At 48.1% G+C, this 14,954-nt stretch overlaps 1 protein-coding gene across 1 annotated transcript in view; it reads right to left on the bottom strand.

Annotated features, from left to right (window-relative positions):
- slit1b (slit homolog 1b (Drosophila)) overlaps nt 1-14,954 on the bottom strand; it is a 116,825-nt gene that overhangs the window by 90,149 nt on the left and 11,722 nt on the right. The window contains exons 2-4 of the mRNA XM_036547678.1: nt 11,954-12,025; nt 9,808-9,879; nt 8,217-8,288 (exon numbers count right to left, since the gene is read on the bottom strand). Coding sequence (XP_036403571.1) covers nt 8,217-8,288; nt 9,808-9,879; nt 11,954-12,025 — 216 coding nt within the window. The remainder of the gene's footprint in view (nt 1-8,216; nt 8,289-9,807; nt 9,880-11,953; nt 12,026-14,954) is intronic.

Genomic DNA, 14,954 nt, shown 5'->3' with positions numbered 1-14,954 from the left:
GTGTGTGTGTGTGTGTGTGTGTGTGTGAGAGTGTGTGTATGTGCAGACACTGTGGAGGAGGATATTTACCCTGCAGTTTGTTTGTTTATTTCAGCAGAATCAGGCAGACACAGCACTGTGAATTAGAGCTGCATCTCCAGGCAGTGTTGTCTGGCTGGGGAGAGGTGCTGCTGGGGGCAGGCTCTGGGGCCTGTGGGTGGAGGGGGCGGGGAGCGGCGCATCTGTCTGCCCTGTGTTTGCTTTATACCTCTCTATTAGCTGCACACACGGACAGCCATCTGCACAGCTGGAGACACGTCTCAATCAGCCTGCACTCACACGCAAACGTACACACACAAAAACACACAAATTGAGACACGCACACACATGCACGCACACACACACACATACAAACACACACAAATTGAGACACACACACGCGTATGCATATATATAAACACACACACCCACACATATACAAACATTCACACATATGAATAGACAGAATGAAAAATACACACACACCCAAACTCATGTAATGTATCTACATAAGACTCACCACCACAGACGGAAGTCCCACCTCCTCAGACTGCATATGAAGCTCCCTGACCCCAGACTCTTCTTTATCCCATCACTAACATCATTCACGCCATCACTGATGCATGCTGGGATTGTTGCCATATCCTTTCTACATTTAAAAGTGTTAACACAAAACAGGCCAACCCTAACCCCAAACCTTCTTAACTACACAGAGTCTTCATCACTAAAGCATTCTGGAATAGCTGTCACACCCCTTTCACATTCGGCCATTCGGTCTTTGTGTCGTCCCCTTTACAATGACACTTGTGCATGTGATAGTGTGTCAATTGTACCGTTGTTTAATGCAGTAACAATTTCATTTGTGGACTTTTTATGGACATTTTTGTTGAGTCTGTACTACTGTTCAACCCCTTCATTACATGCACTGCCTAAACTGTTCTGGATGAGAGCATCTGCTGAATGACTTCACATAAAAGAAATGGAAGAAGACTGCAGCAGGAAGGCAATTTACGCTTCATCATTCTGCTATGATGAGTTAAAAATGACCAGCAGCTCACACAGTTGTTACACAAGGGACAGATGCACAGACAGCCTTTAGCTATAAGATACCGGCTTCTTACATTACATTAGCATAGCAGATGCAGAGCGACTGGCATAATTTACCATTTTTTATATCTAATCCATTAATACAGCTGGATCTTCAGGTTGTTAAGTACCTTACCCAAGCAGAAAACAGCAGTAGCCCAACTGGGAATTGAACCAGCAACCACTGGGCTACAAGTCCCTCTCCATATCGCTACACTTCACTGCTGCCCAGGTAGCCGACCTGGGGACTGGCCTGGCTGGCCCATCTGTGTAAGGGATGGTGTGGAAGACGTTCTTCTCTAGCATGGATTACACAGCATGCTATTTTTTCCATGCGCTCTATTTATAATGCTAGTTATTTCCTGAGGTAATTCTGGGTAATCACCTTGCTCCAGGATACAGCAGTGTTACTCTACTTGGGAACTGGACTGGCAACCACTGGGTTGAAAGCCCTGGACCTTGCCACAGCATCACAGTGCTGTCTTTACAGATTCCTCCATTACTCAGGGAAATCACCTTTGCTCCCCATCGATTGAGGAGCCCGATGCTGAGGCCCTGATTGTGAATATTTAATGAGCCCGATCCATCTGGTGAATTATTAACAAGGGAAAGCTCAGAGCGATGGCTACAAACAAACATGGTCGTACCCCCTCCCTCCATCTCATAGACCATCTCTCTATCTTTCCCCCTGTTCCTCCTACTCTCTACCCATCCCTGCTCTGCTTTTCGTCCCTCTGTCTCTCCATCTCCCAAACTCTCTCTCTGCCCCCTTTTATCTCCCAATTTTGATTCAGATCAGCTCTATTGGCATGACCAATTCAAGGTATGCATTACCAAATTGTATAAATCTCTCGCTCCCTCAATCTCTCTCTCTCTCTCACACACAGTCTCCCTATCTCTCCTTCTGTCTTCCCACTCTCTCCCTCTCCCCCTGTTAATTTCCCCCCTCTGTCTTTTCATCCACGACACTCACTCTTTCTGTCTTTCTGTCTGTCACTATCTCCCAATCTCGATTCAAATCAGCTCTATTGGCATGATAATCACATCAAATCTAAAAGATACATATTGACAAAGCATATAAATCTCTCTCCCCTTTCCTCCCTCTCTCTGCCTTTCCCACTCACTCTCTCTTTCCCTGTTACTCTCTCTCTCTCGATCTGCAACTCCGACTCCCATCCCCTCTTCTTGACGTGAATCTCTAAGACAGCGGAGTGGTTTTTAAATGACCCCCCCCCCCCCCGACTTCCTCTTCCCTAAGATGGATTTCACGGTCATTTTCTGTCTCCTGCGCTCGTAAAAAGCCGGCAGTGATCCATAAAAACCCACCTCTACCAGCAGAGAGAGGTGGGAGGTGAAGCGGGAAGGAAGAGCAGGCTGGGATTTTGGAGAGGCCCACTCTGAAAACACTTTTTCAACTCCTCCCCTGGAAGCACAAACAATGCCATGAAGAGAGGGACCCCGGGGACGCTCGAGTTCTGACCGCAAATCCCAGCTCCCTCGACATACCTACAATCAACTCGCGAGTGGATAGTCTGAGATACCTCTCCCGAAACCGGATCACAAGTGACTCAGCTACCGTAGACATTGACTGAAATGAAGCTGTTTTTAAAGATTATTATAAATGGTACAGTATGGTCTCATCATTGCCGTTCCACGACATCTTAGATGTGTTCAAAGAAAGATGGAATAAACTTGTCAGACTGGGCAGAGAGCGAGAGAGACAGAGACAGAGACAGAGAAAGAGAGAGTAAGTTAGAAAAAGAGAGAGAGAGAGAGAGAGGGAGAGAAAAAGACGAGAGAAAAGAGACAGAGAAAGAGAGAGAGTAAGTTTGAAAAAGAGAGAGAATGAGAGAGAGAGAGAGCGAGGGAGAGAGGGAGAGAGAGAGAAAGACGAGAGAAAAGAGAAAAGAGACAGAGAGAGAATAAGTTAGAAAAAGTGAGAGAATGAGAGGGAGAGAACAGAGAGAGAGGGGTGGTGGGCACTCCCATGTGTTCATGCTAATTCCAGTCCACATGATTAACCTTAAGAGTGCTGTCACCAGCAGTGGCTCCTGTCTCCGTGTCTGCCCGCCCACCTCTCAGGGGGGGAGGCTGACGGGGCCTGGGTCGTCTGAGCAGCTGCCTGACAGACACCAGGGGGCTGGCTTTAATTAACCTGTCACTCAGGAGAGAAGAGTGGGGTGAATACTATAGAGCATCGTCGTGTGTGTGTGTGTGTGTGTGTGTGTGTGTGTGTGTGTGTTTTAGTGAGTGAGCATGTGTACGTCTTTCAGTGAATATATGTAAGTGTGCTTTGATGAGAGTGTGTGTGTTTCACTCTGTGCATGTTTCATTGTATACACACACATACGTATATCATTGCATATGCATGTGTGTGTGTGTGTGTGTGTGTGTGTGTGTGTGTGTGTGTAGGTATTCCAGTGAATATGTATACGTGTGCTTTGGTGAGAGTGTACTTGTTTCACTGTGTGTATGCTTCATTGTGCGTGCGTGTGTGTGTCCAGTGTCTCTCCTTCTCTCTGTGGATTACCAGCACAACCGCTGCTGCAAAGAACCTGCCAATACCTGCGTGTGTGTGTGTGTGTGTGTGTGTGTGTGTGTGTGTGTGCGCATGTGTGTGTGGCACAGCATGGCTGAAGCTCAGTAAAGCAGTGTCACTGATCAGGCAGCCCCAGGTGATTACACTTCTGTCAGCACACACTTTCACACCCCCACCCTCTCTGTGCTTGGCGGGAATCGAAACACTGCATCAGCTGCTATGAACAGGCTTTCTGCTTCACTAACCTGTTCAGCAACTGCAACTGCAGACGCTCATCTCAAAGCATCCATTTATTGTGTGTGTGTGTGTGTGTGCGCGCATATGTGTGTATGCGCGTTTGTGTCAGCGTGTGTGTATGCACAATGCTTGCGTGTGTGTGAGCGTACAAGTATGTGTGTACAAGTGTGTGTGAGTGTGTGTGTGCATGAGCACATGCATATGTTTCTGTGTATGTTTATGTGTGTGTGTGAGTGCCCACTGTGACCTGAAGGAAACATATGGACCTGTCTATGCTTTGCTTGGTGGTTGTTTCTGGAATCAACGGACCTCTGATAAAATTCAAGAAATTAAAGCTTAATCCGAAGTATCTTTGTAATATTGATTAAGAGGATAAATTATGGAATCAACTAAAGTTTTGTCAGATGTACTTGTGAGTCTGCAGATTCATTGGTGTGATCAGACTCCTCTAATGCCATGTTATTGATGCGAGGCCATGCAGCAGATTAAGAAAGATTTAGAGGGTTTGTCTGGCTGCATGAATTGCTCAAAAACTTAACAGCCATCAACGCTGCTACAGAGAAACAGAATCAGAAATATTTCCTTTATCAATACAAATACATCACTATAAATAACTTTATATTGCTATTGCTCATTCAACTTGAATGGGCACACTAATGTTCTGTTGCATTTGAAGTCACTCTGGATAAGAGCATGTGCTAAATGAATGTAATGTAATGTAAATGTCTTATAATAATATAAACACATTCAGAACACCAGATCATAGTCATATCCGCACACAGATTCATTGTAAAACGTAAGGTATGAATCTTGAAAGAAAATACACCCCTGAAGACAACCTATCTGTGAACCGACGTGCAAAAATGAACAATGAAAGCAGCCTTTTCATCGCTGAAAATAAGTTTAAGGAAAGTAATCCATCCCTTTCGCGGGTGTGCCATGGGCACTCGTGCAGAGAGAGGGTGTAATTAAGGTATTACAGTCTGTTTGCCCTACTGCTGCTGCTACTGTTTGTGGATCTTACGCCTGCCGTCACCAAGGAAGCGGTGGCCCGCCCAACACCCCCCGACAACACTGAGCCTAACTTCACCCCGCCCTTCATCTCCTCGGACCTACTCCACCATCCCTGTGACTCCACACACACACTCACTCACTCACTCATACTCACTCATACTCACTCATACTCACTCATACTCACTCTCACTCAGTTTCGACCCCGTGACCTTGTTCTACAGAGACGCCCCCAGGCCAAAGTCAGGGTGCACCTGCCTGTTCTTTTTTTCACAGTGCGGTTTCACTGAATAGCTTTAGAAGACAGGCCTCCACCCCAATAACCCCTCACTCCCCCGCCCTGAGCAGATGTCACATCCCTGGGGACACCTATCCTTTCCCCCTGGCTTGCGTGACCAGCCGTGAGCCCTCCTCCCCTCACTCCCACCCCCACTCCCACACCCCCCCCCACCCCCAGTGAGCAGGCTGTGAACATGCAGAGCGCTCTGATTACAGACAGGAGATGTGATTACAGGGGCTGCTTCGCAGTGGCGGGGGGCCGGTGGGGGGGTGTACTAACCAGTGGTTAACGATGATGAACAGCCCCCTACACTACTGCCCCCCCACCCCCAGTACCCACTGTTACTGCTGCAGATAGCTCTGTTCCCAAGCGTTCTGACACATTCCAGCACATTCCACCAAACCGGCAGAGTACACCGTCCACCTCTCTGCTCCTGAGATCCACTTTGATCTCCCGCTGCCATGTTTGATCACCGGTAGGACACTTCCCACACCCACACAGGAACTCAAACTGATAATACTACCCTCATGGAGTAATGACAAAAATGTAAACCTCCTATTTCTCCCTGACAAAAAATTCCTACCTGCAAAGTAAGATCGATGGGCTATCCTTTTGCAAGACTTGGATCTGAAAGTGAATAACCAAGCCGCCATCATGACTCACCACGAGTTGCCCCATCCCTTGACTATGTTCAGTGGCCATCTGTTGACAATGAGCTTGTTACAAAGTGAACTCCCTTTGTGTGACAGCTGTCAGGAGCCTCAGGTCAGCTGAAGGTCAAGGCAGAGGCTGGATCTCTTTCCCACAGCCCTACTGTACCTGGGTCACCACTCATGCAGCACCTGATTGCTCACACACACACATACACACACAACACACACACACACACACACACACACACACACACACACACACATACATACACACACACTTGATTTCAATCCAGATCAGTGAAAATCCAACAAGAACAGGTTAAAACCAGAGTGTCACAGATGACATCACCCCTGAGAGTTAGTGGCCAACACCTTTGAGGTTCCTGTTCAAGCCATGAGACACAGTAAGAAGTGCCCACTAACACAACACCCTTTTAAATTTTGTTAAAAATAATAAATGGACAAAATGCTAAATCCATAAAAAGTTGACCATAGCATTGCCAAAGTACATATCCCCTTAAACTGTATAAGAGCTTGTGTCACCTCTCTCCCCTGCCTGACTCTTTGCTCCCTCTCTGCAGGTCATCCTGTGGATGGCGGCTCCCGCAGTTGAGAAGGCACACGGTGCGGGGGAGGGGGGTGGGGTCCTCACGCGACTGCGTGGACGTAAATCACAGCGAATACGCTGAGCCGCAGGAATGGCGGCCGCTTCACATGGCTGCACCGTGGGCGTCCCTCTCCCTCCAAACGCTTTATTTCAATCAGCCCCCCCACCACCCTCCCCTCTCTCCTCTCTCCTCTCTCCTCTCGTAAACACACCATCACACCCTCAAGGTCATAAGCACAAAATCACTCCATCAAGGTGGTGTGCTCCGGGGAAGGGGCAGAGTCGTCCCCATTGCAAACACGGTCTTGGCACAGCCTCGGCCCACGACTGCCTCTCTACTGCTCCATGGACCTCTCAGAGAAAATGGCCCAAGTCAGAGAACACCTCAGAACAAAGGGCCAATGCGAGAACAGAGAGGGTGGAGCTTCAATGACAAGGAGGGTCTGGCACATAAAAAAAACTAGCCATTAATAGGGCAGAGACCCCCCCAAAACCAACTAAAAAGGGCAGCACTAAAGCCAAACACAAGCTGTTGGAGGCCTACTGATAAAACAGTCCATGGGGATGTGGAGACAGGAGCAGAGAACAGGCCTCTGGGAAATAACTTGTCCATACACCTATCATTCATTTTCCCACTCACTCTCTGCCACATTCAGCACTCAAGTGATAAGTAGCAGGAGGGTCAAACTCAGTCCAGACTGCCAATTTCCCGCAATGGAAACTTCTTTGGAGAACATTTACATTTAAATTCACTTAGGAGATGCTCTCATCCAGAGCAACGTAAAGGAGGTGAGTACATTTTATGTTTCATTTACATTTTTGACATCTAGCAGACAGTCTTACCCAGAGCGACATATAAGATGTGAGTGCATTTAACGTTCCATTTACATTTCTGACATCCAGCAGATGCCCTTATACAGAGCGACATACAAGCTGTGAGTACATTTAACATTACATTTATTAGAAAAGAAAAAGGGCAAAAAGGTTTAAGGAGCTCCCAATGGGTGTTCGCGGCATATGGAAAAGGTATGGGTCAAACACAGACCACCTCCACCACCCCACCCCAAACACTAGTGAAACAGAGGGGTGGGGCCCCCATGCAGAATGACAAGAAGAACAAAACCCTCAAAAACACATTAATATTAACATTTCAGCACAAGGTCAAGAGCTTAGGACTGGCGAAAGGGGGGAAAGGGTTGTAGCTCGAGAAACACACTTTCCTTTCTGCAAGGCAGCACTTACAGATGTAGTTTCAGGATTTCAGTCCTCAGAGAATCATGCACACCCACCCAACACTCCTAAATCACAGGAAACCATTACCAGTCCTCCAGAACATGAGGATGACCCCAGCCAAACACAATCTACACGAGTCACGCTGACCTGCAGCTGCCCTCTGGAACCCATACCGGCGACTCGAACCTATGACCTACTGGTACCTCCGACGCATGCCACCTAACCTATTTATCAGAAAATAGGGCAGCATGCAAGAGAGCGCCTGACGCCCCCCACGGCTGGCACACACTATGCTACCAGGCCTGGAAACAGAAGTGCTCAGACCGCTAAATTATTGAGCGAGCCACAACCCCTTGTTCACCCCGACTCTTTTATCTGTCACAAGAAAAGGGGGCATGTTCGCAAAACATGGCGCCGAAGGCACGTCACTTTCGGCTGTGCGGATCGGCGCTCCAGACCGGTCACAGTCCAGGGGCTGCTGGTGAGGGCAAAGCTGAGGGAGTCAGGCACAGGGCAGCAATGGGTGTGGGGGGGGAGTGGTCAGGTACTCACAGTCTGGACAGCGCTGGGTTCCTCTGGAACAGCATTTCGGGGAGCTGCTGCAGCTGGTTTCGGTTCAGGCGCCTGCAGTGGGGTGGAAGGGAAAGACACACACACACACACACACACATCAGTAAGGGGGTTCACTTCTCCCCATGTGCTACTCACAGCCCCCCTACACCCCCAGGCTCAGGTAAGACAGTGATGCCCAGGACTGTGGGTGTTGCTCCAGCCAGCGTGCTAACATACAGTACCAGTCAAAAGTTTGGATACACCTGATTAAAATAATGGAAAACATGCATCCAAAGACATTTTGTTCTAAAGACTTAAATGCTTAAATGCTTGACATGTGTTTCTTAATATATATTTAATATATAATGTATAATATATACATAACAAATATACTGAACAAATATTTTGCAGGAAAGTTTTAAAAAAAAAGTTTGCTTCACTTTGCTGCTTAGCATTAAGGACAGCACTAGGAACAGACTGCTAACAGGCCAAAATCAGGCTAACAGTGACTCTGAGAACCCGCTTGTGGAGGTAAAATTAAATGTACCCAATGATAAAGGCATGGGGAACATGTCCAGGAATTCTGCAGCACCCATTGAGTGGCAGAGAGCTGTACAAACTCCTCTCCTCACACAGAATAAATTACAGAGAAGAGCAGGCATTACACAGGTTAAAATATTTAGAAAACCAGGGGTCGGGTTTTCCAGTGATCACACAGTCTCCAGACCGCAGCCTCAGATCAGACCCTCTCAGTGTGTCATTGTTAAACAGATATCGATGTAAAGGCATCGAGGCTGGGAGATGACAGACCTCAGCGTCTTGTTATCTGATAAGTGGTTTGAAAGCTAAACATACTTGAATGGAAAAATGGATGCAGGATTGAGCTGTAGTTGCCTAAAAAACAACAGACCCCTACTACCCTACTATCCACCCCTACTTTTTGTGAGTGTGTGTGTGTGTGTGCGTGCGTGCGCTAGTGAGTGCACATGTGTATGTGATGTGTGATTGAGTGGTTCAGTGTGTATGTGTATGTGAGAGTGAATGAGTGTGTGTGTGTGTGTGTGTGAGTGTGTGTGTGTGTGTGCGTGCGTGTGTGTGTGTGCTAATGAGTGCACATGTGTATGTGATGTGTGAATGAGTGGTTCAGTGTGTATGTGTATGTGAGAGTGAATGAGTGGTTCAGTGTGTATGTGTATGTGAGAGTGAATGAGTGTGTGTGTGTGTGTGTGTGTGTGTTTTGTATGTGTGAGTTAGTGATGGTGTGTGTGACTACACTGTGTGTGTGTGTGTGTGTTTTGTATGTGTGAGTTAGTGATGGTGTGTGCGACTGCATTGTGAGTGTGTGTGTGTGTGTGTGTGTGTGTGTGTGTATTTTGTATGTGTGAGTTAGTGATGGTGTGTGTGACTGCACTGTGTGTGTGTGTGTGTGTGTTTTGTATGTGTGAGTTAGTGATGGTGTGTGTGACTGCACTGTGTGTGTGTGTGTGTGTGTGTGTGTGTGTGTGTGTTTTGTATGTGTGAGTTAGTGATGGTGTGTGCGACTGCATTGTGTGTGTGTGTGTGTGCGCGTATATGTGGCCACAGCACTCACAGTCTCTCCAGCTCCTTCATGTCGTCGAAGGCTCCTCGCTCTATGACACTGATCTGGTTTTCCATCAGCTGCCTGCAGAGAGAGAGAAAGAGAGAGGAATGTGACAAGGCGACAGCTTTGGTGGAGGGGCTGGGGGGGAGTGGTTTGCACCTTCAATGATAGCCCCATGCATCTCGGTCTCCTATCAGTTGATCAGAAGAGCGGTGGGCCTACAGACCTGACAGACCCTGCTGCCGCTGTGATGCTGTTCTGAGTGGTTCACTGTCACGGGCATTGCAATGGAAGCACCATGTGAGAGTGGTGCAAATGCTCTTACCCAGAGTGACTAAAACAGCTTACAATTTTTACATTTCATCTTTTCCTATAGCTGGATATTTATGGAGGCAATTGTGGGTAAGTACCTTGCCCAGGGGTACAACTGCCCCAGCAAGGAATCGAACCAGCAAGCCTTCGGTTATGAGCACTGCTCTTTACCACCATGCCACACTGCTGTCCCTTTAATGTGGTACAGTGCTGCAAGAGGACTCTCACTCTTCATAATGAGCACACTGGTCAGATGGGGCTGCCAAAAACAAATTTAAAACAACAACAAAGAAAAAACCGTATTTGTGTTTTAATAATATGATCATGAGACGGGCCTTGAAGCTGTGCAGAAACTGGAAGCCTCCTTCATCCTTCATCTATGGATAAAAGAGAGACAGCTTCCATCCCAGCTCTCCTGTCCTCCCGAGGCCTTCAAGAAACGTTCAAGCTGTTTTCAATACCTCCGCATCAAAGGTAAACAAAAAATCACGAATCACGGCCTGCAGATCACAGATTCATAAATAAAAGTGCATCTGACAATGACAGGTTCTTATGAATATTGATGGGGGGAGGGAAAACACAGAGGAATGTTGATTTTTACAGAAAATCAGCAGACAGAAAATCCAGTTCATTTTCCCCTGACAGTTCTACGCGGTTGTGATGTTTTCTGGAAGGGTCCGGTGTCAGCACAATTTGTGCCAGCCCAGGAATAAACTGCTCAGGAAAAAGAACTTGCACCACGCATCAGGAGGCCGATGTGATGTTTCGGTGTTCTGCTTTCTCAAAGACAACAAGAAAATCGAGAAGGTCATAAATCGTCTAGACCGGGGGTGGGAGGGGGGGAGTGCGGAGGGATTATTTATTTTCTCTGCTCTTTTTTTTGCAAGACGCAGCTGAACTGTAACACAAACCGCTTTCTAAACACAGCAGTTCCAGCCCAACCCCCCTGCATTGTACTTCCAGGTCCTCGGGAAGGAGGTCAGAGGTGAAAGGTCAGGACCCCTTGTTAGCCTGAAGGCCTCTGACTCACAGGAGTCAGAAATATGAAGAGCCCCCCCTCCTCCCCACCCCTCCCTCTTTCCTTCCTGTCAGTGTTATACCTCTGTGTTAATCATGTTAACAACCCCGCCATACAGTAACCTCGGTGGCTGTGGGAGGATTTGGGGCTCCCTGGTGTTCCAGCTTTCACTGCCAGATTATCCCTCTGTTGGCTTTGCTGCCTCTTGTAAGGAACTGTTTCTGTCTTGCGGGTGACAAGCTGACAATTACTCAGAAACTGTCACATCAAGGCATGTGTGTCTGGGGGTAGAGACGGAGGGGAATGGGAGAGTGTGTGTATGCGTGTGTGGGGACTGGGAGAGTGTGTGTGTCAGGGGGACAACTGTACAACTCCAAATCTCCAGTAAAGGGTTAAAGGGTATCAAATAACAAGGCCAGACAATTAATACAACAGATTTCTAAATCCAGAATTATCATCAAAACCATTAATCAAAGCCATTAATCAGTAACATTAAGTAAGCTAGTGAAGTGATGTTACAGACCTTTACTTCATTGCTCCCACTTGGGCTCATTCTGAATGACCAATAAGAGCCAACTCATACGGCGAAATGAGTCAACCAATGGAACTGATAAGTGGATAAATGCCTGCTGTGGTGGGCCTGTAATCGTTTGCTGGTATGACTCCCCTGCTGTGTAAAAGCATGGCTCCCCTGGGATTGAGAGGCCACTTTGAATAATACAGTGGGATATGTAGATATGTACACACGGCACGCAAGCGTGTGTGTCTGAGTGTGCTTGTGTGTGTGTTCTGATGCATAAACACACGCTTGTTCGAATCACTCACAGGACACGGAGGTGCTTCAGGCCGGAGAAGTCGTTCTTGGTGATGCGTGTGAGGTTGTTTCCATTCAGCTCCCTGTGGGAGTGGGAGAGGGAGAGGGAGAGGGAGAGAGAGAGAGAGTGAGAGAGAGAGAGAGACATCAGGTTTTTGAGGCAGACGACCTCACCACGCTCCCTTCTGCCTGTCTGAGCAGAGGTCCAGTGGCTAAGCACCAGCACTGGGTGCTACATTACACACACACACTCACACACACACACAGACACACTCACACACAGCTTGCCGTGATGTTGGGGTAGGGCAGGCTCACTTGAATCACATGCTCCCCTAGCTTGTCTGTATTGAGGGGTTAGCTGTACAGTAGATTACAATGATAAGGCCAATGGGAGTCTCTCGTTTCTGAAAAATACTCCACCCCACCCCACCCCACCCCAAGTGGTCCTTATGAATAATCTCCACAAAAAATGCATAGAAAACAAGAAAAAAGAACAATTCGGGCTTACAATTACACCTGCAGTACTGAGACTTGTTAGGGAGACACTGTACATTATTTTATAGTCTGTTCCGAGGTGTACTGATAACCTATATATAACTGACAATATAATATATAATATATACAGTATACTAAAAAGAGTCTATTTGTAAGAAGTTCATGTTTTTTCGAATACAGCCTCAAAGGAACAAAGACAAGAAAATACAGATTTCTTTTCTCTATGTCTTTGATAGACAGACACTGAAGTCATACCAGAGCATATGTGTATCAGTGCAACATGTAGGTTTGTTAGGGGTTGGGGGGGTTGTTTGTGGTACAGAACAGGGCAGGCCTCGCTCTCCTCTGACAGCTTGGAGAACTTTCTAACACAGTACCACCCTCCCAGGCACCAGAGGAAGGAGGGAAACACACACTAACACAAAACAGCCGGTGCTTCCCTGTCCCTGTCCTCCTTCTCCTCTGGAACCTCAGACTCCAAAATGGGGATGAAAAAAAGACAGCAAAGGAGAGGGGGCAACCTGTGGCTGATCGCCCCCCCCCCCCCCCCCCATGCCCCGTGCGCACGCTGTAAGCTTGTCGCGTGGATCCGTGCCTGTGACGAGGCCCGACAGTCGGCGTTTCACGCTTCGGGGCTGCCAGACAAAGGAAACTGTGTGTTTAATTAAATGGGGGCTGCTGCTAGCGGCGATGGCGCTGCGTGGGGGAGTCTATGGCAGTGTCATCACGCCAGGGACAGACGGCTCGCATGGCATCGGCTGCCTCTCACACCTACAGAGAGCTTCTCGGGGAAGGGGTGTGGGGGGGGGCAGGACACTGGCACAAGAGATTGCATCACCACCATGGCTCTGTGATTCACAGCTCAATTTCCCCTTGATCCCCCCCACCCCCCAGCCCCCACCACAAGAAATAAATCCATGCAGCAAGCTTTCTAACATTGGCATTTTCTTTTTAGCAGATGCTCTTATCCAGAGCAACTACGTGTTATCCATTTATACAGCTAGATATGTAGTGAGTCAGTTCTGGCTTAAGTACCTTGCCCAAGGGTACAACAGCAATGCCCCAGCGAGGAAGTGAACCAGCAACCTTTTGGTTACAAGCCCTGCTCCTTATCACTATGCTACGCTGGCGCTCCGGTCCCCATCAGGATCGAACCTCCTCCCCCAGAATAGTGAGTGACTGAGGTCTGCTGCTGAAAATAAATAAATAAACATTACATTACATTACGTCATTCAGCAGCGGCCAACTGGCTGGAATCTCAGTCTCACAGTTCCTTCCTTCGTAGTCACACTCACTCCCACTGACCGTTCCCAGACAGATGGCCCTGCTGCACAGGTGCGCTGACCGCAGGAGCTGGACACTGCAGCCGGATTCACTGGTGTGGTCTGATCTGCCAGTGCTGTTTAACACAGTGGGTTAAGCTGTCAGCCCCATATCTGACCCTCGTCACAAGCCCAACCGCCCCCACAACCTGCAGGACTCACTGCAGACACCCATCCAATAGAGCACCAATCCAATAGAGCACCAATTCCGCCTCGTTCATAATCTCATGCTGCATCAGCAGCCACTGGAACAGTGTGGACGCTGAGGAAGCTGAACCGCTAATCTGACATTCGCTTGACATTTTATACATGAAAGGGCTTGGGTTGTGTTTGCTTGTTTTTTTTTATTATGTGGCTTTTGGTGACCTTTTCAAAAAGCTTTTCAGGTCAACAATAAGGCAGAAGCCTCCAGAGAGGAATCTAAATGCTACAACAAAACAGATCAGAGGGAACGCAGAGAGATCAAAGCTCCCGCCTCAGGTCATTGCTGTTGTTGTCCATTGTTAATGGTTGTGTGGGTGTATCTGAACGAGACCCCATTTCACTGTCCCAATGCCCCGCCTCCCTCTGTGACCTCATCACCCTGCTTGATTGACAGTGCAACGGAGAGGGCATAATGATGATGATGTCACCCTTCCCAGGCTACCTCGGGCAGTGGTGTAAGGTGCACAGCAGGGGAGACAGGGACAGGGAGGTGGCTGCTCGTGTTCCAGCAATGCTGTTACGGAGAATGTGGCCTTTGCCCCACTGCCCTCTGGGAGATGGCTGAGTCCACGTGTCTGAGCTCTGGGGGGTGCCACGAGGCCCAGGCGTGACTCCCCATCCCGTTACTGGACCCGGTGACCCGTGAGTCCAGGACCATGAGGCCCACTATAAATCAGCTGCCTGCCCGTCATGATCCAGTCCTGAGACAGCAGCTCTGGATTTCACACAGGGGTCAGAGGTCAAGCTGCTAAGTCTCCCTCTTGGCCCAGCAAGCCTTCTCTTCTCTCGGTACACGGAATGCCTAAACGGAACATTCTGGACTCAGGAAGCAGAGTGATACCTGCCCCATTGAAATGGAATCACTTTTTTCATTTTCATTCCTTTTTTTGACCTACATCATTAGGTCTCTTTCTAAATTTGACAGGGCCAGAGCCCCTGTGAACTGTAACAGATGAGCCCACGTGTGACTGAATAATTCAGAGGAAATGGA

The sequence above is a fragment of the Megalops cyprinoides genome, chromosome 1, assembly GCF_013368585.1.
Source record: "Megalops cyprinoides isolate fMegCyp1 chromosome 1, fMegCyp1.pri, whole genome shotgun sequence".
NCBI lineage: Eukaryota > Metazoa > Chordata > Actinopteri > Elopiformes > Megalopidae > Megalops > Megalops cyprinoides.
Note: the sequence above shows the minus strand (reverse complement) of the source record. Positions and strands in the feature narration are given on the sequence as shown.